The sequence below is a fragment of the Eleutherodactylus coqui genome, chromosome 7 (genome assembly GCF_035609145.1).
Source record: "Eleutherodactylus coqui strain aEleCoq1 chromosome 7, aEleCoq1.hap1, whole genome shotgun sequence".
NCBI classification, from domain to species: domain Eukaryota; kingdom Metazoa; phylum Chordata; class Amphibia; order Anura; family Eleutherodactylidae; genus Eleutherodactylus; species Eleutherodactylus coqui.
Genome location: NC_089843.1, coordinates 34,067,056 through 34,091,025, shown reverse-complemented (window position 1 = coordinate 34,091,025; position 23,970 = coordinate 34,067,056). Strand labels below are relative to the sequence as shown.

The window sequence follows — 23,970 nt, the reverse complement described above, 5'->3', positions numbered from 1 at the left end:
GTCACTACCATTTACCGGACCACACACTTCTCTTGACGTCACTACCATTCACCGGACCACACACTACTCTTGACGTCACTACCATTTACCAGACCACACACTTCTCTTGACGTCACTACCATTCACCAGACCACACACTTTTCTTGACGTCACTACCATTCACCAGACCACACACTTCTCTTGACGTCACTACCGTTCACCGGCCCACACACTTCTCTTGACGTCACTACCGTTCACCGGACCACACACTTCTCTTGACGTCACTACTGTTCACCGGACCACACACTTGTCTTGACGTCACTACCATTCACCGGACCACACACTTCTCTTGACGTCACTATCGCTCACCGGACCACACACTTCTCTTGACGTCACTATCGTTCACTGGACCAGACTTCTTAAGGGCAGCCTTTCATTACGGTTTGCTTTTCTGCACACGCTCAGTTGCCTTGTCACACGCTCAGACTGATGTCTGAGTTATGTCTGGAAAATGTATCTTGTTGTATGTCATTTGACCTTGTGATAAATATGTGTGTGCAAGGTGCAAGGAGAGAGAGTCGTGGTCATAGTGGTCTTCTTGAAGGAGTGTTTGCAAAGAGTGGTAGTCAGTTAACCAGACTGCAAGTGAGTGAACCCTACAGACATTGCTTGGTCTGTGTGTGAAGAATGGTAGAAGCTGAGCGATTCCCTTCTGCTTGGCCTGGGCCTATCCTACCCAGGATGTGCCGGTGCTACCACTAAGCACCGAGAGAGAGAGAGAGAGAGAGAGAGAGAAGGACCCTGCTTAAAAGAGAAAGGCACCAGAAGCATAAGTGTTGACCAGTAGAGTGTTGGAGCGAGAAAGAGAGTCGCCGGGAGCGGGATCACACAGATAACTGGGACTGTGGGTTGTCCAGATTCCCCCGAGACGTCCTCCCTGTCACAAAACCTTCTAGAAGTGTACTTTGTGCCTGATAATTGTTGTACATTGAAACTTTGCTGAAGTTACAGTAAACGGACGTTACCAACCATTCACAGTTTGTCCAGAAAGTATCCCTGTGTGTGGACTAAATTATTTACTTAATTGAGATTCACTGCAGAGGACGGAACGGTGTTGTCACGAGTGATAAGAAAATTGCAGGTAACCTCTGGTTACATTTTCCTTGTACACTCCCCCTGCAGTAACTTGGTCGGGTCCCGAGCTACCCCCAGGGGAGGAGATGGTAGCACCAACGTGACCAGGCCCTTATCTACCCCACCATCTCCGCGGCTGTGGGCCCGCTTCTCGGACGCTGCATATATTGTATGTTTCTATCTAGTCTTGTGATAACACCTTGCAGATTGCCCCATATGGCAACATTGCATGAGCTCTGTATGGCGGTATTATTTGATCACTGTATGTTGTTCAGTCACTGTAATACAGACAATTTTCAGATATAGTAAACACCTACTTAGTATAAGGAGTAGATCCAAGTGTCTGTGCTGAAGGGCACATATTCGAGGGTATGGATAAGGCATTGCACGAAAAGCATTTGGGAAAACCCAACTATTGCCACTGCCTTTATGTGGCAGTGAGGCACCCAACCAGCTTCTATTTTTTAGTCTTGCCATTTCACGATGTACCGGTACGGCTCAGCAATTGTCTTATTACTGCAAACTACAATACTATTATATTGGATATCTCTAGCGGTCCCAATGGAATGAATGGGATCTTCATTGCAGGATGCTCCAAATCTCCATTCTAAGGATCGCTAGGGGTCTCAAAAGTCAGATTGCAGTAATCAGACTAATCCTCAGGCCTATTTCACCCAGACTGCTCACCATGCCCCTCTCTGTCACACAAACTGGTCCCCATGACTCTCTTTCTTACATAGACTACTTCCCCATGCCCCTCTCTCACACATATGCTTCCCCATGCCCCTCTCTCACACAAACTGGTCTCTATGTCCCTCCCTCTCACACAGACTGGTCCCCATGCCCCTTTCTGTCACAAAAACTGGTCCCCATGCCTCTCTTTTTTACACAGACTACTTCCCATGTCCCTCTCACACAGACGCTTACCCATGCCCCTCTCTCTCACACAGACTGGTCCCCATGCCCCTCTCTCTTACACATACAGCTCCCAAAGATTCCTTCTTTCTCACATATTTCCCCATGGGCCCTTCTTTTTCATATTCTTCTCTCAATAGCCCCCTCTTTCTTATACCATCTGTTCCATATCTCCCCTCCTTTTCAGATTCTGCTCCCCGTGGTCCATTTCTTTCTCACACAGACTGCTCCCCATACCCTCTTTCCCTCACATATTGCCTATTAGTCCCCCATATCCCATATACTGCCCTTCATGTCAGCTGTTGGTCTAATTAAGGTTCCCAAGCCTAATATTGCTACATGGTTATTAGAGTACAAAGTGATGTTTAATTGTGGTTATTCACTTAAAAGTTACTGTAATAAGATTAGCTGTGCCTTTAAGGAGTTAATACTAGAGATGAGCGAGCCTACTCGGTAAGGCAGTTACTTGAGCAAGCATCGCTCTTCTCGAGTAACTGCTTAGTTCTCCGGGTGAGCTGTGGGGGGGGGGGGGAGGAGGAAGAATGAGCGAGATCTCTCTCTCTTTCCCCCACTCCCGCTCACCCACGCAGCCCGAACGAGCCTGCTTGGATCATTAAGCAGTTACTCGAGAAGAATGATGCTCGCTCCAGTACCTGCCTTACCGAGTAGGCTCGCTCATCTCTAGTTAATACCTTCTATTTAAGGGGTCCCACAGATGCCTTGTTCTCGGGCCGCTCCATTGCTGCTGTCCCTTATATTTTAATCAGAGGGTAGTAAAAGCTATTATGATCACCGATGGACATTGGCTGTCATGACCACTGTTGTCATGAAGAATAAAAGAGGTTGTCAGCGTTACCCCCATCAGTGCAAACACAGATAGCATGACCCCCTTCAGTGCGACCACAGATAGCGTGACCCCTGTTAGTACGACCACAGATAGCGTGACCCCCGTCAGTGCGACCACAGATAGCGTGACCCCCTTCAGTGCGAACACAGATAGCGTGACCCCCGTCAATGCGACCACAGATAGCGTGACCCCCGTCAGTGCGACCACAGATAGCGTGACCCCCTTCAGTGCGACCACAGATAGCGTGACCCCTGTCAGTACGACCACAGATAGCGTGACCCCCGTCAGTGCGACCACAGATAGCGTGACCCCCGTCAGTGCGACCACAGATAGCGTGACCCCCGTCAGTGCGAACACAGATAGCGTGACCCCCGTCAGTGCGACCACAGATAGCGTGACCCCCGTCAGTGCGACCACAGATAGCGTGACTTCCGTCAGTACTACCACAGATAGCGTGACCCCCGTCAGTGCGACCACAGATAGCGTGACCCCCGTCAGTGCGACCACAGATAGCGTGACCCCCTTCAGTGCGAACACAGATAGCGTGACCCCTGTCAGTACGACCACAGATAGCGTGACCCCCGTCAGTGCGACCACAGATAGCGTGACCCCTGTCAGTACAACCACAGATAGCGTGACCCCCGTCAGTGCGACCACAGATAGCGTGACCCCCGTCAGTGCGAACACAGATAGTGTGACCCCCGTCAGTGCGACCACAGATAGTGTGACCCCCGTCAGTGCGACCACAGATAGCGCGACCCCCGTCAGTGCGACCACAGATAGCGCGACCCCCGTCAGTGCGACCACAGATAGCGTGACCCCCGTCAGTGCGACCACAGATAGCGCGACCCCCGTCAGTGCGACCACAGATAGCGTGACCCCCGTCAGTGCGACCACAGATAGCGTGACTCCTGTCAGTACGACCACAGATAGCGTGACCCCCGTCAGTGCGACCACAGATAGCGTGACCCCCGTCAGTGCAACCACATATAGCGTGACCCCGTCAGTGCGACCACAGATAGCGTGACCCCCGTCAGTTCGAACACAGATAGCGTGACCCCCTTCAGTGCGACCACAGATAGCGTGACCCCCGTCAGTGCGAACACAGATAGCGTGACCCCCGTCAGTACTACCACAGATAGCGTGACCCCCGTCAGTGCGACCACAGATAGCGTGACCCCTGTCAGTGCGACCACAGATAGCGTGACCCCCGTCAGTGCGACCACAGATAGCGTGACCCCCGTCAGTGCGACCACAGATAGCGTGACCCCCGTCAGTGCGACCACAGATAGCGTGACCCCCGTCAGTGCGACCACAGATAGCGTGACTTCCGTCAGTACTACCACAGATAGCGTGACCCCCGTCAGTGCGACCACAGATAGCGTGACCCCCGTCAGTTCGAACACAGATAGCGTGACCCCCTTCAGTGCGACCACAGATAGCGTGACCCCCGTCAGTGCGAACACAGATAGCGTGACCCCCGTCAGTACTACCACAGATAGCGTGACCCCCGTCAGTGCGACCACAGATAGCGTGACCCCCGTCAGTGCGACCACAGATAGCGTGACCCCCGTCAGTGCGACCACAGATAGCGTGACCCCCGTCAGTGCGACCACAGATAGCGTGACCCCCGTCAGTGCGACCACAGATAGCGTGACCCCCGTCAGTGCGACCACAGATAGCGTGACTTCCGTCAGTACTACCACAGATAGCGTGACCCCCGTCAGTGCGACCACAGATAGCGTGACCCCCGTCAGTGCGACCACAGATAGCGTGACCCCCGTCAGTGCGACCACAGATAGCGTGACCCCCGTCAGTGCGACCACAGATAGCGTGACCCCCGTCAGTGCGACCACAAATAGCGTGACCCCCGTCAGTGCGACCACAGATAGCGTGACCCCCGTCAGTGCGACCACAGATAGCGTGACCCCCGTCAGTGCGACCACAGATAGCGTGACCCCCGTCAGTGCGACCCCTGTCACGACCGTCAGGACTTCTACATAATTACTGTATCTGCTTCATCCTCCCTAAACATCTATGTGACGGAGATCAGTGATGTGACGTCTGAAGCGCCGGCGATTAATGGGTTTTGGACAGAAAAGAAATGGCTGAGATTTTGTGATGGGAACAAATCGATGATGTTTTGTGACAGTCCATGTGAGGAGCGAACGTCTCATCTACTAGGAAATCAATAGCTGAGTCACACGAGGATAGCTGGGATTCACATGAGGTCTCAGCCTATACACCGATCAGCCTTTACGGCACCAAAATATTTCTGACCCATTGAGGCCTGGACTCCACAAGACCCATGAAGGAGGTATACCAGCACTGATGGTAGGAGAGCGCCAACTATTCATATTCCCAGATATACCAGCACTGATGGTAGGAGAGCGCCAACTATTCATATTCCCAGATATACCAGCACTGATGGTAGGAGAGCGCCAACTGTTCATATCCCCAGATATACCAGCACTGATAGTGAAATAGCGCCAACTGTTTATATCCCCAGATATACCAGCACTGATGGTGGGATAGCGCCAAATGTTCATATCCACAGATATTCCAGCACTAATGGTAGAATAGCGCCAACTGTTCATATCCCCAGATATACCAGCACTAATGGTAGAATAGTGCCACCTATTGTTCCTATCCCCAGATATACCAGCACTGATGGTAGAATAGCGCCAACTGTTCATATCCCCAGATATACCAGCACTAATGGTAGAATAGTGCCACCTATTGTTCCTATCTCAAGATATACCAGCACTGATGGTAGGATAGCGCCAAATGTTCATATCCACAGATATACCAGCACTAATGGTAGAATAGTGCCACCTATTGTTCCTATCCCCAGATATACCAGCACTGATGGTAGAATAGCGCCAACTATTCATATTCCCAGATATACTAGCACTGATGGTAGAATAGCGCCAACTGTTCATATCCCCAGATATACCAGCACTGATGGTAGAAGAGTGCCAACTGTTGTTCCTATCCACAGATATACCAGCACTGATGGTAGAATAGCGCCAACTGTTGTTCCTATCCCCTGATATACCAGCACTAACGGTAGAATAGCGTCACCTGTTGTACCTATCCCAAGATATACCATCACTGATGGTAGAATAGTGCCACCTGTTGTTCCTATCCCCAGATATACCAGCACTGATGGTAGAATAGCGCCAACTATTCATATTCCCAGATATACCAGCACTGATGGTAGAATAGCGCCAACTATTCATATTCCCAGATATACCAGCACTGATGGTAGGATAGCGCCAAATGTTCATATCCACAGATATACCAGCACTAATGGTAGAATAGCGCCAACTGTTCATATCCCCAGATATACCAGCACTGATGGTAGGATAGCGCCAAATGTTCATATCCACAGATATACCAGCACTAATGGTAGAATAGCGCCACCTTTTGTTCCTATCCCCAGATATACCAGCACTGATGGTAGAATAGTGCCAACTGTTCCTATCCCCAGATATACCAGCACTGATGGTAGAAGAGCGCCAACTGTTCATATCCCCAGATATACCAGCACTGATGGTAGAATAGCGCCAACTGTTGTTCCTATCTCCTTATATACCAGCACTGACGGTAGAATAGCGCCACCAGTTGCACCTATCCCCAGATATACCAGCACTAATGGTAGAATAGAGCCAACTGTTCCTATCCCCACATTTACCAGCACTGATGGTAGAATAGTGCCAACTGTTCATATCCCCAGATATACCAGCACTGATGGTAGAATAGCGCCAACTGTTGTTCCTATCCCCTGATATACCAGCACTGACGGTAGAATAGCGCCACCTGTTGTACCTATGCCCAGATATACCAGCACTGATGATAGAATAGTGCCACCTGTTGTACCTATCCCCAGATATACCAGCACTAATGCTAGAATAGTGCCAACTGTTCCTATCCCCAGATATACCAGCACTGATGGTGGAGTAGTGCCACCTGTTGTTTTTATCCCCAGATATACCAGCACTAATGGTAGAATAGCGCCACCTGTAGTTTCTATCCCCAGATATACCAGCACTGATGGTAGAATAGCGCCACCTGTTGTTTTTATCCCCAGATATACCAGCACTGATGGTAGAATAGCGCCACCTGTTGTTTTTATCCCCAGATATACCAGGAATGATGGTAGAATAGCGCCACCTGTTGTTTCTATCCCCAGATATACCAGTAGTGATGGTAGAATAGTGTCACCTGTTGTTTTTATCCCCAGCGATCAAAACTGACTGTAGCATTTACAGGGTTAACAGCCACGTTCAGTGTTAGCGCTGATTGTGGCTGTTGCCAGCTGATGTCAGCTTTGAGAGACAGGTAGTCTTAATTGTATGAAGTGGTTTCCTCTCCCTATCCAGCTCCATACAAACTTCGAACGCCCCGGACATAACTGTACATCCTCTCTCCTTAAAGGGGTTGTCCCGCGCCGAAACGTATTTTTTTTTTCAACCCCCCCCCCCCCCCCCCCGTTCGGCGTGAGACAACCCCGATGCAGGGGTTAAAAAAGAACACCGCACAGCGCTTTCCTGAATCCCCGCGCTCCGGTGACTTCTTACTTACCTGCTGAAGATGGCCGCCGGGATCTTCACCCTCGGTGGACCGCAGGGCTTCTGTGCGGTCCATTGCCGATTCCAGCCTCCTGATTGGCTGGAATCGGCACGTGACGGGGCGGAGCTACAAGGAGCCGGCATCCAGCACGAGCGGCTTCATTGAGGAAAGAAGAAGACCCGGACTGCGCAAGCGCGGCTAATTTGGCCATTAGACGGCGAAAATTAGTCGGCTCCATGGAAACGAGGACGCTAGCAACGGAGCAGGTAAGTGAAAAACTTCTTATAACTTCTGTATGGCTCATAATTAATGCACAATGTACATTACAAAGTGCATTAATATGGCCATACAGAAGTGTATAGACCCACTTGCTGCCGCGGGACAACCCCTTTAAGAGATTAAAGGGTTTATCACAGAACTGACTTTTATATCTGATAAAAGTATGAACGGTCAGTGTCCCACTGCTGAGACCCCCATCAATCCCAAGAATGGGGGTCGCGCCTCCCACTTTATTGTGCCTAAGAGACTGAATGGAGCAGTGGTCAGACATGTACGGTGCCGCTCCTTTCATCTTCAATGGAACTGTCAGAGGTGACCTCAGTTATTTCAGTCAGCCTCATTGAAATGAATGGTCTTAAAGTTAAATCTAGTTAAATCCACTCCACAATTATAAACATTTTTTATTTACATTCATTAATAAAAAAAAGTTTCTATTCCAAGATATTCCAGTACTAAAGTTATAATATAATGTGTGCTCGTAGCCTTGCGGTCCCTACGTGTGCTCGTAGCCCTGCGGACCCTCCGTGTGCTCGTAGCCCTGCGGACCCTCCGTGTGCTCGTAGCCCCGCGGACCCTCTGTGTGTTCGTAGCCCCGCGGACCCTCTGTGTGCTCGTAGCCCCGCGGACCCTCCGTGTGCTCATAGCCCTGCGGTCCCTCCATGTGCTCGTAGCCCTGTGGACCCTCCGTGTGCTCGTAGCCCTGCGGACCCTCCGTGTGCTCGTAGCCCTGCGGACCCTCCGTGTGCTCATAGCCCCGCGGACCCTCCGTGTGCTCATAGCCCCGCGGACCCTCCGTGTGCTCGTAGCCCTGCGGTCCCTCCATGTGCTCGTAGCCCTGTGGACCCTCCGTGTGCTCTTAGCCCTGCGGACCCTCCGTGTGCTCGTAGCCCTGCGGACCCTCCGTGTGCTCATAGCCCCGCGGACCCTCTGTGTGCTCATAGCCCCGCGGACCTTCCGTGTGCTCATAGCCCCGCGGACCCTCCGTGTGCTCATAGCCCCGCGGACCCTCTGTGTGCTCGTAGCCCCGCCGACCCTCCGTGTGCTCGTAGCCCCGCAGTCCCTCCGTGTGCTCGTAGCCCTGCGGACCCTCCGTGTGCTCGTAGCCCCGCGGACCCTCCGTGTGCTCGTAGCCTTGCGGTTCCCCCATGTGCTCGTAGCCCTGCGGACCCTCCATGTGCTCGTAGCCCTGCGGACCCTCCGTGTGCTCGTAGCCCTGCGGACCCTCCGTGTGCTCATAGCCCTGCGGACCCTCCGTGTGCTCGTAGCCCTGCGGACCCTCCGTGTGCTCGTAGCCCTGCGGACCCTCCGTGTGCTCGTAGCCCTGCGGACCCTCCGTGTGCTCGTAGCCCTGCGGACCCTTTTACATGGAGTGATCAATTTGACTGATAAGCGCTCAGTGTAAACACGGACAACGACTGAACAGTAAACAATAATCCTTCGCTTCTCATTGGGCGTTCATTATATGCAGATATAAGAATTCTTATTCGGTTGTTTCCAAGTCATTATGTGTAAAAAGCGTCTGTTCGGTCATTCGCACTCATTGGCGCAGTCCTGGCAATGAGCAACAATTGACCGAACGAGCGAATGACGAAAAAATGTGGACGATTATCTGCGTGTGTAAACTGAGGGCATCTTAAAGCAAATTACTTTATCATTATCACTTGTTTGAATGATTCCTCCCTCCCCCATAGTGGCCCCGGTAATAATAAGTGTCCTCTATTTTGGTGGCCCCGGTAATAATAAGTGCCCTCTATTTTGGTGGCCCCAGTACTAATAAGTGTCCTCTATTTTGGTGGCCCCAGTACTAATAAGTGCCCTCTATTTTGGTGGCCCCAGTAGTAATAAGTGCCCTCTATTTTGGTGGCCCCAGTAGTAATAAGTGCCCTCTATTTTGGTGGCCCCAGTAGTAATAAGTGTGCTTTATTTTGGTGGCCCCAGTAGTAATAAGTGTGCTCTATTTTGGTGGCCCCAGTAGTAATAAGTGCCCTCTATTTTGGTGGCCCCAGTAGTAATAAGTGTCCTCAATTTTGGTGGCCCCAGTAGTAATAAGTGTGCTCTATTTTGGTGGCCCCAGTAGTAATAAGTGTCCTCTATTTTGGTGGCCCCAGTAGTAATAAGTGTCCTCTATTTTGGTGGCCCCAGTAGTAATAAGTGTCCTCTATTTTGGTGGCCCCAGTAGTAATAAGTGCCCTCTATTTTGGTGGCCCCAGTAGTAATAAGTGCCCTCTATTTTGGTGGCCCCAGTAGTAATAAGTGCCCTCTATTTTGGTGGCCCCAGTAGTAATAAGTGTCCTCTATTTTGGTGGCCCCAGTAGTAATAAGTGTCCTCTATTTTGGTGGCCCCAGTAGTAATAAGTGTCCTCTATTTTGGTGGCCCCAGTAGTAATAGTGCCCCCCATGGTGGATCCAGTAGTAATAAATATCTCTTATATGGATCCCAGTAGTAATAAGTGACCCTCATAGAAGACCCAGTAGTAATAGCGACAACCTATCTTTAGTTCACTCTGTAGGTCTGTCCACCTTGGAACATTTGCTGCGGTGGATTTGCCGTCCCGTGTGGACAAAGATTTTTGAGAAATCTCTTTCGCGTGGCTGGCTAATCCCGGGATTAGCGGCTGCAAGTGGAATTGCAACGACGAAATTCCGGACAGAATTTCCGTGGCAAATCTGCCCAGTGTGAATCCAGCCTTACTGATGTAGACTGGATACAGAAGGGCTGTCCAACATAAACAGCAGGTGGCGCTATCCTAACATTAGTGCTGGAATATCTGGGGACATAAACAGCAGCGATGGTACTCCAAGATTAGTCCTGAAATGGCTGGGGAAATAAACTGGTGACGCTATTCTAACATTAGTCCTTATAGTCTCCTCACTCACTCACTTTCTAGGTGCTCTCCCTAAGGAGAAAAGATAGTGTTCCTGACCCACATCACAGGCCTCTCACTAGCCAAGCCTAGTGCACACTGAGGAGCGGCAAACACCCCGAAACAGTTGTCTGTATATGGATTCTGGCTTGGCTTTCAATTCCCAGTCATTATTACAAGACTTGTATAAAGAGTCTAACATTGACTTGCAGGAATGCTGCCTTCCAACAGGTGGCACTGCAGAGGTATTGTTCCCTTACTTGAACATTAGTCCTGGAATATCTGGGAATATAAACAGCAGGGGGCGCTATTCTAACATCACTCCGGGAATATCTGGGGATATAAACAGCAGGTGGCGCTATTCTAACATTTGTCCTGGAATATCTGGGAATATAAACAGCAGGGGGCGCTATTCTAACATCATTCCTGGAATATCTGGGGATATAAACAGCAGGGCGCATTATTCTAACATTAGTCCTGGAATATCTGGGAGAATATCTGGGAATATAAACAGCAGGGGGCACTATTCTAACTTTAGTAATGGCGTCCAGGGTTTGTATGGAGCTGGATAGGGAGAGGATACCACTCCATACAATTGAGACTGCCTGTCTCTCAAAGCTGACATCAGCTGGCAACAGCCACAACCAGCGTTAACACTGTTCGTGGCTGTTAACCCTGTAAATGCTAGTGTCAGTTCTGATCACGGCTGTTAACCCTGTAAATGCTACAGTCCATTCTTATTGTGTCTGTTAACCCTGTAAATGTCTCTGTCAGTTGTGACAGTGGCATTTGAATCCCCTCATCCCCTCTGCAGGGTCCTGAATGTTCCCCAAGCAATGTGATTGTGAGGTGCTGTTTGGTTGTGTTATATTGTAATACCATGGTATTACATCATTCTGCAGGAGCGATCAAATGATCGCAAGTTCTAGTCCCCTATGGAGACTAAACAAATTGAAAATTAGTTTTAAAAAGTTTTACTAATTTTTATAAAAAATAAAAGGCAATAAAAGTTTAAGCACCCCCCCCCCCCCTCCCTTCCTATATTTATCATTATAATTGCTGTATTTGTCACCGGTGACTCTTTCTCTCTCCAACACTCTACTGGCGTGCACTCACATTTCTGGTGCCTTTTCTCTCTCAAGCAGCGGTCCTTCTTTCTCTCTCTCAGTGCTTAGTGGTAACACCAGCACATCCTGGGTCGAGTAAGCCAAGGCCAAGCAGAAGGGAATCGCTCAGCTTCTTCCATTCTACACACACAGACCGATAAATGTCTGCAAGGGTCACTCTAGGACTTGAGAGCAGAACTTCTTGCACTCACACTCCTAGACCGTCTCTTTTTGACCACTCTCAGACTCTTTTGCATAGACTAGCCTAGCTTGGACTCCCTAGCCTTGCATCCTTGCAAACATTTATATATGACATAATCACATGAACTACAACATGATACATTTCCCAGACATAACCCCATAACCCAGACATTACCTCATTCAGTGCTGCAGAGGTGCAGTACACATACCAAATGCACACTACAAATAAGACACTAACAAGACAATTGCACGAGACAGACATATAACCTTATGGAGAGGCCCCACTAGTTCTGGGCCACTACAATAGTCTTAAGGTCCCCATACACATTAGTGTTTAGTTGTCTGAGCCTGACGAATTCAGCAGGGCCACAGGACTCTCTAATGTGTATGAGGACAGCACAACCTTCTCAGCGATAGAAAATGTCAAGAAAAAGAATAATCAGGGATGTTGAATTTCAGCACCCGATGCTTTTGTTCTTCGGGAGGTAAGCCGACGCCAGAGCGGAAAAAACAGCTGCTGGCTGAACGATCATTTGGCTGACAGCTGTAGAAAGTGTTTCATAAGGGTTTTCTCACCAGGACAGCCTCTCACCATATGTCCTAGACACTGGAAAAAGACTGTCCAGGAGTTTCTAGATGGTTGGCAAAATGGATGAGCAGCACTCAACAGTCTACAGTCGAAGAAATCGGATTAGGCAGATAAATTTTGCATTCCATGTTTTCCGTTGGCTTCAGATGTTGGAGGACCACCTTATAGATTATACCGTGTTTCCCCGAAAATAAGACAGTGTCTTATATTAATTTTTGTTCAAAAAGGTTTAACTTTTTACATGTATAGCTGCCTGGACACTATTTAAATTGACTTTTTAAATTAACTGTTAGCAGGGCTTAATTTTGGAGTAGGGCTTATATTTCAAGCATCCTCAAAAAGCCTGAAAAATCATTTTGCATCCTCAAAAATTCTGGAAAATCGTGCTATGTCTTATTTTCATGGTATGTCTTATTTTCAGGGGAACGGGGTATTTCTGATCACCAATATTGTCAGGAGTCTGATGTCTATGACCCTCTGTAGACTGTGGGAACAGACCAGGCTGCCGTAATAGTTCTGCTTGCATTGATGACAGTTGTATAGTGAATTCTCACATCCGGACGCTCTAATGAATCACCTACAAGATCTCACTTCTCACCTTCACAACCATTTGGTGAGGATCGTGTCAGAGGTGTCATTCTGCTAATGTGTTTTGCTCTAAGAACAATAGTTTATACTGAGTCCTACAGCATGTCAAAAAGTATCCATCCCCTTCCCAATGCCCCCTATCACTATATATTTGTCACACTCAATGGCTTCTGATCTTTAAACGGCATGTAATATCGTCAAAGGGGGCCAAAGGGATGATCAGAGCTTTTATAACTATTACTTCTAATATGGGAGATATCATCCATGTGAAAAGTAATTGCCCCCTTAAGTAGGAACTACCATATGCAGCAAAGGTTGTAGCTCAATGATTCCTCTGTATGACAGTATGACTAATTTGTAGACACAGCATTAGAGGGTTTGTCCGGGACTTTTACTTGTGATGATATGTCCTTATTAGTTGATCGGCAGGTATCCACTGCTCAGGATCCCTGACACACAGTTGATCATCAGGTCCGCTGTTAGCACAGGGAAAGCAGATATTGCTGTGTGTATTGTAGTGGCCCAGTTTGGTATTGCAGGCACAGCTACCATTGAATTACCTTCTTTTGGTTAAACCGAATTATTTGTCAGTATTTTCCAAACTCCAGTTCTCATGCCCCAGTGGTTATAGTGACACCCCCCCAGCGATAATAGTGACCCCCCAGTGATAACAGTGACCTCCAGCAGCCCCAGCCATAATATTGACATCCCATAGCGGCCCCTAGTATAATAGCTACCCCCCCCCCCCCCACTCCTCTAGCGGTGATAGTGACATCCCACCAGCAGTAATAATAGCGACACCCCAAAGAGCGGCCCCCCAGAAGTAATAATAGTGACACCCCCCCAGCGGCCCCCCAGCATTAATAATAGTGACATCCCCCTAGCGGTCCCCCAGCAGTGATAATAGTGACACCCCCCCAGTGGCTCTCAGCAGTAATAATGCTCCACCCACAGCAGCCCGCCCTAAGACCCACATACGTACCCATCCTCCTCGTGAAAGCGCCGCTCCTCTTCTGACTGATTGCTGGTGCACACTGACATCAGTGTGCTGCCAGACACATGTTAACTTTTTCTTCCCCACTTCTGCCCTAATCAGCAATTCCAGCAGCCTGATTGGTTGTTTGATGAATCAGCCAACCCAAACAACCAATCAGGTTGCTGGAATTGCAGATTAGGGCAGAAGTGGGGAGAAAAAGTTATTATGCCTGCCGGATGCCTCCTCCCCCTGTTCTCGCGGAACCATCACAGTGTGCGCCAGGATCAACGCAGATAGCAGTGCTGCTGAGTGATTGCCGGCAGGGGAGCCGCGGCCCCTGCTGGCATTCACTAATGTGGTGAGTGGCTGATGGTGACACGTGCCAGCAGGGAGGGCTCTGCGTGCCGCATCTGGCAAGCATGCCATAGGTTCACCACCACTGTCCTATAAAGAGAGAACACCTGTAGCAATGTCTTAGGCACTAAGAATAATTACATCTACTGTGTGATACCGAGAAAATCCCTAAAATCTGAGAAAATCCCGGACCTGTTGGTGGGTAAAGGAGGGTGGGCACGAGGACCGGAGTTTGGGAAACACTGATTTAACCCTATTTTGGACCTGAATTTTATTTGGATTTTCATCTCTACTTTTCAAAACCATAACTAGTTTTTTTGTGTGGAGCCTTGTAGTTTTTACTGGCACCATGTTTTGGGTACAAATAATGTATAACTTTTATAAATTTTGGGGGGAGCAAGATGAACCAAAAAACATAAAACAGTGAATCTCAATTTTTTAGTAAGTGTGACACTCAATATCCCTTAAATTAAAGAGTAGCTACACTTTAACTAACTATTGACATGTCATAGAGACATGTCAAAAGTCCTGCATCTTAGAACCCCACTTATCGCTAGAATGAGGGGTCTCCAGCTCTTACCTAAGTGCTTCTCTCTTTTGACATTTTGCCAACGCTTCCCGGAAGCAGAAGACAGGTACATAGTGGTCTATAGATGTTTTCTCTATGAGGCCATCTTCAGCTGTCAGGAAGAGCCAACAAGTAATGAAAACAGTCAAAGGGGAGGGGCATGAGAGCTGCAGCCCCCTCATGCTAATGATCAGTGGGGTTCCAGCACCTGGGCGACCACAGAATAAAACCTTTGACGTGTCTCTATTTAGCACATGTTTCTCAAATGATATGTCACAATGACTCTGAATACCAACAGTGATGCATCTCATTGTACACAGGACGTTAGACTAAGTTCAGGCAATGATAAAAATGTCCGAAAGGTTTTATTCACTGGGATAATGTATTATGTGAAAAGGTTACTGCAGTAAGGTAACGTCTTCCACAGCATTCCAGCTGTCCAATGCACCTTTAAGATGAACGCTCATTAGTTAGCTTAGTACTGTCTCTTAAAGTGACAGTAACCAAACCCCAAATACATGTCAGAGGTACAGGGAGGTAACCCACATTAAGGTAATCTATCACTAGAGCAAGATGTCTTATTAGTGCATATCTATACAATTGCACACACAAATTTGTCCCAAAAAGGGATTTGGAAGCTAAATGAAGCATACCCCTTTATCCTATGTGGCAGCTTCTCTCCTGGCAAGTGTTATTCTACTTCCTCCATTATGTGCCCCGTTAAAGCAGCCCACATTTAATTGACCACTAACGTTTCATTAAACTTGTGTTAAAGTCATGGATCAGGATATGGCGGCGTAAGGCTAAGGATAATTTTCTATTTCTCCCTTTTATATGTATCTCAGTCCTGAAATAAGGAGCTTTTACCCTCACCAATTCACTAACAGTCTGCGAGAAGTTAAGCGATAGGAAGTGTCTTTTACAGTTTAATCTCCCTCAATGTGATCAGTGAAAGACATAAGACACGTACTGGCTATTTGTTAGCACCCCATATGGGTATACACAGTTTTCTCAGAGGCCAGCCTCACTTACGGTTTCAGGTGCAGGAAATCCCAGCTTGCGCTATTCTTAATTATTCCTTTGTTCTATGCCGGTCCGTCAGTGTTTTCTCCAGCTCACTCGCTCTGGTTCCTGTCACTGGTATTGTGCTACACCAGCTCAGGGCTGTTGTGTTCCTGCTCCTTTCTGGTCTCATGACGGGCAGGTTCCAGCTTCTTCAATCTTCCCTCCTTCATCAGCTAAGCTCGCTACACGGCAAAATCTTTCCTTTTTATTTCCGAGTATCAACCAATTAGCCAGTGTCGATTGAGCGTGCTCAGCCCCGTTGCATAAAATTGTGGTGCATGCTATAAGTGGAGATTTTTTTTCCATTATACCACTGTGGCTATTTTACACATTAGTCTAGGTCCATACATTAATATGATAGTCAGTGTGATAACGGGAAAAGGACAAACCACTTAATATTTACCTAAAATAAGGTTTTTATGCTGAAAAAAATCCCTTTTAAGTGTGGGTCACTAGGGGGTCTCCCGGCCTTCTAATTTGCTGCGCACTGCCTGTTGTAACAGAGACACCAAGGCAGATTACAGGAACTAGAAGCCTTTGCTTTCTACTTTCTCATGCTGCTCATAGAACGTCATGAGGAAAAGAGGGGGGATCAGAAGGAGACATAAGGAGAGACTAAGGATCAGTGCACATCAGTGTCAGAGATTCTGTTCAAAGCCTCGATCGGTAAATTCAACTTAAGTAGAGAATCAAATGGCACTACATGCAGTGCTATTTCATCCTTTCAAGTATGAGACAGCTGAATGGAAACCAAATGAACCCCACTGTAGTTAATGGGGTGCTTTTCGCGCTGTTTGCTTCCAACATATGATGGATCTGTTATGGAGCAGGAAAATAGAACCCCTTAGCACTGATGTGAATGAACCCTCACACAAACACTGTAATAGTAAGTTATTTGCTGTTTTACAGCTACTGAAATTACGTCTCCACTGCTCAGTTCTGCTGTACACTGTCCTCCATGATGCTGCTTATCAGGATGTGCTGCAAAGAGTCGGAGATAAAATAGCAGATTCTGCTCTTCTCTGTGTGCAGTGTATGAGAGACATCATAGCAACTAATCTATATCCATCAGCCCAGGGATAACTTAGAATTAGAGATGGAGCCTGCAGAGGGGAAAACTGGTAATAAATGCAGGATGTAAGTCATATAATTGTCTTATTCCTCCTGCACATACAAATGGCAGCTTATTCTGAGATGTCTCCTGAAAGTGTGGGTACGCTTTAAGTAAATTAATCATGAGGGCTTAGGAAAGTGTTCGCTATCACTAGTTATCAGACAGTCTTTGTTCATTTGATGTGTAAGGAACGCTGTGGACCAATGTTCTCTAATTTTGGCTCTCCAGCTGTTGCAGAACTAGAACTCCCAGCATGCACTGACAGTTACATGTTGAGGGTTGTAATTTCCAAACAGCTGAAGAGCCACAGGTTGCAGCACACCGCGCTATAGTTATACCGTACACTGCTATTATGTCCTGTGTTATCTGTCATACGGAGGAGCCACAATCATTCCAAAGACTGTGCAGTCCGACACTTTCAGACGGGATAATCAGCTTCTGATACGGCTGATCAAAGAAAAATACTCCGGGAGTCTATTACAAAGCACAGATGATAAATTGAACAATCAGCAGCTATTCACCTGTGTACGGTACATGAGGGAACATTGGTCTTCATTACCGCAGAGCAGATACTTTGATTCTCGGAATTATCTGCAATTCTCTTATAGAACCGCTATTATTTCATATTATGTGCACTTGGTGTAGTAGAACTCTGCTTTATTGCCAGCACTACTCAACATTTTTCATGCTTTTACTGTTTTTTCACTCTTTGTAGCTGTGGAAGACCCAAAATATTGATTCAGACTCTACAGAATTGTCTTTAGATCTTTCTATAAAGGGCATATTCATCATTGCACTCCAAGCATGCTCAGAGCATGGAAAGCATAGAAACCAGGACTGTAGTACTGGGCAATGACTGCTGTCAGCTCTATCCCTCCCAATCCTGGCTGGCTCTATTCCGGGCTCTCCCCAGTCCTGGTTTCTATGTTTTCCTGCATGCTTTGAGTGCAGTGATAGATATGCCTAAACAGAGGCGTTGCTTGAAGCTTCTGGGCCCCAATGCAAAAGCTGTAACATGGCCCCCAACTGTAATGCTTTATTCATAGTACTGGGCTCCCTATATGGAGAGGAGAGACCTTATGGGCCCCCTAAGGCTCCTGGGCCTCTGTATTACAAAGCTATGGGGGGCTACATGTGTTTTAAAGGGGGTTTCCAGGAGTAAACTGTCCTCAGGTTAGGTCATGAAGAATTGATTGGTTGGGCTCTGGCACTCAGGATCCCCATCGATCATTTGATTGAAGTGCTAGCAGCGCTGCTGTCACTTCAGTCCATACCAGTCACAACGCCAAAGATTGTTTAGCGGCTGTTTCTGGTATTGCAGCTCAACTCTTTTCATGTGAATGGGACTGAGAATATCTAATGTGACTGGTGGACACAACCTCACAGACCTGAGAAGAGGAAGCAAAGCTCACCCAAGAAGGGCAGCGTCTTCAGCCAACTGATTGGCAGGGATTCCGAGTGGCAGACCTCTGCCAATCAACTATTAAAGACAACCAAAATTCCACCCTGCAACAATCCTTTATTGATATCTGTATTAGGGTATGTCCACACATTACAGATTGTGGTGCAGATCCACACCTACCCATATCAAAATCAGCACCACTTGGTCTGGATTTTGATGTGGATACTCAGCAGATTTCATCTTTTCAGTTGAAAGAGAAAAGCCCCACCAATAGTGAAGATTTTGACTAATTTTTTATGGGGTTTTCCACTGTGGGAAATCCTCACCACATTCCTCTATGTATAAATATACCACTAGTTTTCTATTTCTTACCCTTTGTTTAATGCCTACTGATAACTATAGATAATAGACCTTTCCATTTTGTTTCCCACAGATACCTTGGGATAACACGTCCACTGACCTACCCGGCACGACAGAACGGCAAACTAATGGCTAAGATGGTGTTCATAGTTTGGCTTCTCTCTGCCTCCATCACTCTTCCACCGCTGTTTGGATGGGCTCAAAATGTCACTGTGGAGATGATGTGTCTCATAAGTCAAGACTTTGGGTATACCGTCTACTCTACTGCAGTTGCCTTTTACATCCCAATGACAGTCATGCTCATTATGTATCAGAGAATCTTTGTAGCAGCTAAAATCAGTGCCGAGAAGCACAAATTCGTGAACATCCCAAGACTTATCGAACAAGAGGGTATTTATTGCCTAGAAGACAAAATTGCTCCTAAAAAAAGCTCCAAAAAGAACAAAGCGGTCGAAGAGTTTGCCACCTTGTCCAAGCTCATACGCCAAGACAGGAAGAACATCTCAATCTTCAAACGAGAACAGAAAGCAGCGAGGACTCTTGGGATCATTGTTGGAGCTTTCACCTTTTGTTGGCTTCCTTTCTTCTTACTGTCCACAGCTCGGCCTTTCATTTGTGGAATTAGGTGTAGCTGCATGCCCCTCAGACTGGAGAGGACACTCCTGTGGTTGGGCTACACCAACTCGCTCATCAACCCATTGATCTATGCCTTCTTCAACAGGGATTTGAGGACTACTTTTTGGAACTTGTTGAGGTGTAAGTACACCAATATCAATCGGAGGCTGTCAGCCGCCAGTATGCATGAAGCATTAAAAGTCACAGAAAGGCATGAGGGCATCTTGTAACATGTCACTAATGGTTTCATATTATGGACCTTGGACACCATGGACCATGACTCTGAAAGACACACTGTTTAGTGCCTATCCCAAGAGACAATGCTTTATGGTGACTTGTCCTTTAATTTTCAGTATATTTATTACTATGGTTATCATGAAGTTGTGATTACCTGTTGGGTTTCTCAAATGTAATACAGAACTATCTACTTCATCTACTTCATTATTTCTCAACCAGAGTTCCTGGGACTCTAATGAACCTGGTTCGGGGTTCCCCTCCAGATAATAACAGAAAATCACTTTCACAGTAAGGATTGGGTGGTTGTACGGGTCTCCTGGGAGTTAGCACTAGCAAGTCAGTTTTAGAGTAAGGGTCAGGTGTTTGTGGGGGTTCTCCAGCAGACAGCTCCAGCAAGTCACTTTTACAGTGATGAGGGGGTGATTGTAGAGGTTCCTCAGTAGATAGTAACAGTATTTCACCTTTAATGTAATGATCTGGTGATTACAGGTGTTCCCCAAAAGACAGCAGTAGCAATTCACCTTTACAGTAAAGCTGAGTGAACGCTAGGGGTTCCCCGGGAGATAGCACCATCAATTCACTTTTAGAGTAAGCATTGGGCGGTTGTTGGGGTTCCACAGGGGACAGTACCAACTTTTACAGTACAGATGAAGGAAATGTAGGGGTTCCCTGAAAGTTAGCAATAGCAAGTTACTTTTAGTATTAAGCATGGGCTGGCTGTAGGGGTTTCCCAGCAGTTAGCTCTAGCAGTTCACCTTTACAACAAAGAAGGGGTTATTGTAGGGATCCCCCTGTAGATAGTACCAGTAAGTCACCTTTACAGAAAGGATGGGGGGATGTATCGGGCTCCCCAGGAGATAGCACTAGCAATTTACCTTTACTGTAATGATGGGGTGATTGTAGGAGTTCCCTGGAAGATAATACTAATGAGTCACCTTTACAACAAGGATAGGGTTGTTGTAGGACATTCCCTGAAGACAGTAGCAGTAACCTTTACAGTAAGTATAGGGTGATTATAGAGGCTCCTCAGGAGATAGCAGTAGGGAGTCACCTTTACAGTTAGGATGTGGTAGTTGTAAGGGTTCCCTATGACATGGCACTAGCAAGTCACCTTTACAGTAAGTATGGGGTGGTTGTAATGTAACTCCAGGAGATAGCACTAGCAATGATAGCTGTAGGGGTTCCTCAGGAGATAGCACTAGTGAGTCACCTTTACAGTAGGGATGGAGTGATTGTAGGTGTTCCCCAGGAGATATAACCTGCAATTTACTTTTAGAGTAAGGATGGGATGGTTGTGGATGTTCCCCAGGAGAAATTACTAGCAAGTCACATTTAGGCTGTATTCAGATGGTCGTATGCAAGTTGTGTAACTTGCAATAGACAGCATATGTCCCATTGGACACATGTCCATCTGCTGTCTCATCACCGAGGGCAGTGGACAGAGCATGCCTTCTTCTGGTCCGTGATATAGATCAGAAGAGGACATGCTGCTATTATTTTACATGGATCATCAGTCTGTGTGAAAACTTGCACTTGTGAATAGGTTATAATAGGTCTGGTGCTTGAAATACATGGATAGCACATAGATGGGAAATATGACTCTCTGAATGAGGCTTTATAGATAGTTGTAGGGGTTCCCAAGGATATATGAAGAGCAAGTCAGCTTTACAATAAGAATGAAGTAGATGGTTTTAAGCGTCCTCCAGGAGATAGCTCTAGGAAGTCACCTCTGTAGTAAGGATGTGAGAGTTGTAGGTTTTCTCTAAGAGATAGCACCAACAAGTCACCTTCACAGTAGGGATGGGGGAAGCTATAGGGGTTACCCAGGAGATAGCACCAGCAAGTCACCTTCACAGTAGGAATGAGGGAGTGTAGGGATTCCCCAGGAGATAGCACCAGCAAGTTACCTTCACAGTAGGGATGATGAAGTGTAGGGGTTCCCCAGAAGATAGCACCAGCAAGTCCCCTTCACAGTAGGGATGAGGGAATGTAGGGATTCCCCAGGAGATAGCACGAACAAGTCACCTTCACAGTAGGGATGATGAAGTGTAGGGGTTCCCCAGAAGATAGCACCAGCAAGTCCCCTTCACAGTAGGGATGAGGGAATGTAGGGATTCCCCAGGAGATAGCACGAACAAGTCACCTTCACAGTAGGGATGATGAAGTGTAGGGGTTCCCCGGTAGATAGCACCAGCAAGTCACCTACACAGTAGGGATGGGATGTTTACAGCTGGGTCCTCTTGAAAGAAATTTCTTTATCAGTAGTTCCACCATGGTAAATTGTTGGGAATTTCTGCTTTACTTGAATGGACGTTGTATAAAAAATACATATAAGTTTTTATTATACATTAAACAGAAATGTAATATGCCGTGACCATTACTGAATGTGCGCTCTTCTCCAGCTCTTATCTACCAAGGTTTCCATGAGGGTAACGTTCACACAACTTCAACACTTCATGTTAGAGACAGTCATCACCAGATCGTGAGCATTTCTTCTTTCTTACGAGTGCTTGGCATGTATAAACACCCGTAGCGCGTGCTCGCCATAATGGAGATACCACCGGTATCTGACGAGAAGGACCAGCGCAGCAGCTTTGTACATTTGTATGGTTCTGTAGGTGACAAGTTGTGATACAAACATGTAAATAGCGTCAGTAATGTCATTGGTAGAGGATACTTTTTGATACATTTATGTTGCTATTCAAGTCCATAACACAACCACCAATAATTGTGAAGGTGAACTGATGTTTCTCATGATGTGTTTTGCCTCGGCTCAGTAGCACTAAATACATCTGGCCATCTGTTTGTCCATATGAAATCAATAAAAAGGCTTTGCCCACTCCGGTTCTATCACTTGGTTGCCATGTGTTATTAAACCATCTACAGAAAAATTACCATCGTCATGTGCAGACAAGGTCAATTCTGCCTCCTGCTTGCCATATAAAAGGGAAATGCTTCTGGAACATATTTTCTTTAAACTCTGTGTTGTGTCATTCCTCCATTACTCCTCCTGGAAATCCACTCACTGTAATGTCTGCCTGCCCTCTCCCCAACTTGTACAGCAGTTTTCATTATCTCCATTCCAGTGGTCACAGTAGTTCCTCCAAGGCAATCAATGTAGTAATTACAACATGGTCCCCATGTCCCTCCACTAATCTTAGCAGTTTTCCCTTCTCGATCACAACAGGGCCCTACATCCCCTAGTAATCACAGCATTGACCTTTCTCCTTCCCACGGTAGTCACAGCAGTGCATCTCTTTCCCCTAGCAGTAATGACAATGTCTTCACACAGCAGTCGCAGCAGGTCCTCCCCCTCTGCCCAGTAGTCACAGCAGTCCCTTTTCCTCATTGGTTACAAGAGTGCCATCCTTTCTCCCCGGACTTATTTCCCTTTCTGCTAATAGTCAGAGTAGCTAGGTGTCTTCTCTGTCCCAGTATATAAGCACCAGTGCTTGCCTGTCTCGAACTAAGCATTTCTCCAGTAGTTGCAGGGGAAATGTTTAGTTGGCCATGTCTTCCCTGGCAAAATCAGCTGATTGCCGGGGATGCCAAAAGTGGGATTTGGGGTGATCAGCTGTATACATCTGGCCCTAAATTCTGGGAAGGGTTGCATGCTCTATAGAGTTCTTCTTAGCTCAACGTATTGCAGTTTGGTACGAGATGACCTGCAATACTCTGTTGGGAGATGACTATGCTATACATGTCTATGTATGGAAACCTGGTGGTTGTGGTGTGAATTGCACACTGTTGAGGGATTTGTTAGTATGTCGTGATATTGAATTGAATTTGCATCGTGACAAGTTGCAGTGATTATCAAATTTGATAGAAAGTTCAGTGGTTTAGTGTGTTATTCCCTGGTGTTTAGATTTATAGCCCATCTCCTTGTGTCTAGTGGTTATATATTTTGTTCCCTGGTGTCAAGTAGTCTTATATCTTACTCTCTGGTGTCTAGTAGTTTTATATCTTACTCTCTGGTGTCTAGTGGTTTTATGTTTTACTCTCTGGTGTCTAGTGGTTTTATGTTTTACTCTCTGGTGTCAAGTAGTCTTATATCTTACTCTCTGGTGTCTAGTGGTTTTATGTTTTACTCTCTGGTGTCTAGTGGTTTTATGTTTTACTCTCTGGTGTCTAGTGGTTTTATGTTTTACTCTCTGGTGTCTAGTGGTTTTATGTTTTACTCTCTGGTGTCTAGTGGTTTTATG

The 23,970-nt window shown here is 46.9% G+C and overlaps 1 protein-coding gene across 1 annotated transcript in view; it reads left to right on the top strand.

Moving 5' to 3' along the window:
• The window catches only part of LOC136572387 (5-hydroxytryptamine receptor 7), a 63,517-nt gene extending 41,383 nt beyond the window's left edge, over positions 1 to 22,134 (top strand). Inside the window, exon 3 of the mRNA XM_066572915.1 lies at positions 18,990 to 22,134. Coding sequence (XP_066429012.1) covers positions 18,990 to 19,761 — 772 coding nt within the window. The 3' untranslated portion in view covers positions 19,762 to 22,134. The remainder of the gene's footprint in view (positions 1 to 18,989) is intronic.
• The last annotated feature ends 1,836 nt before the right edge of the window (positions 22,135 to 23,970 follow it).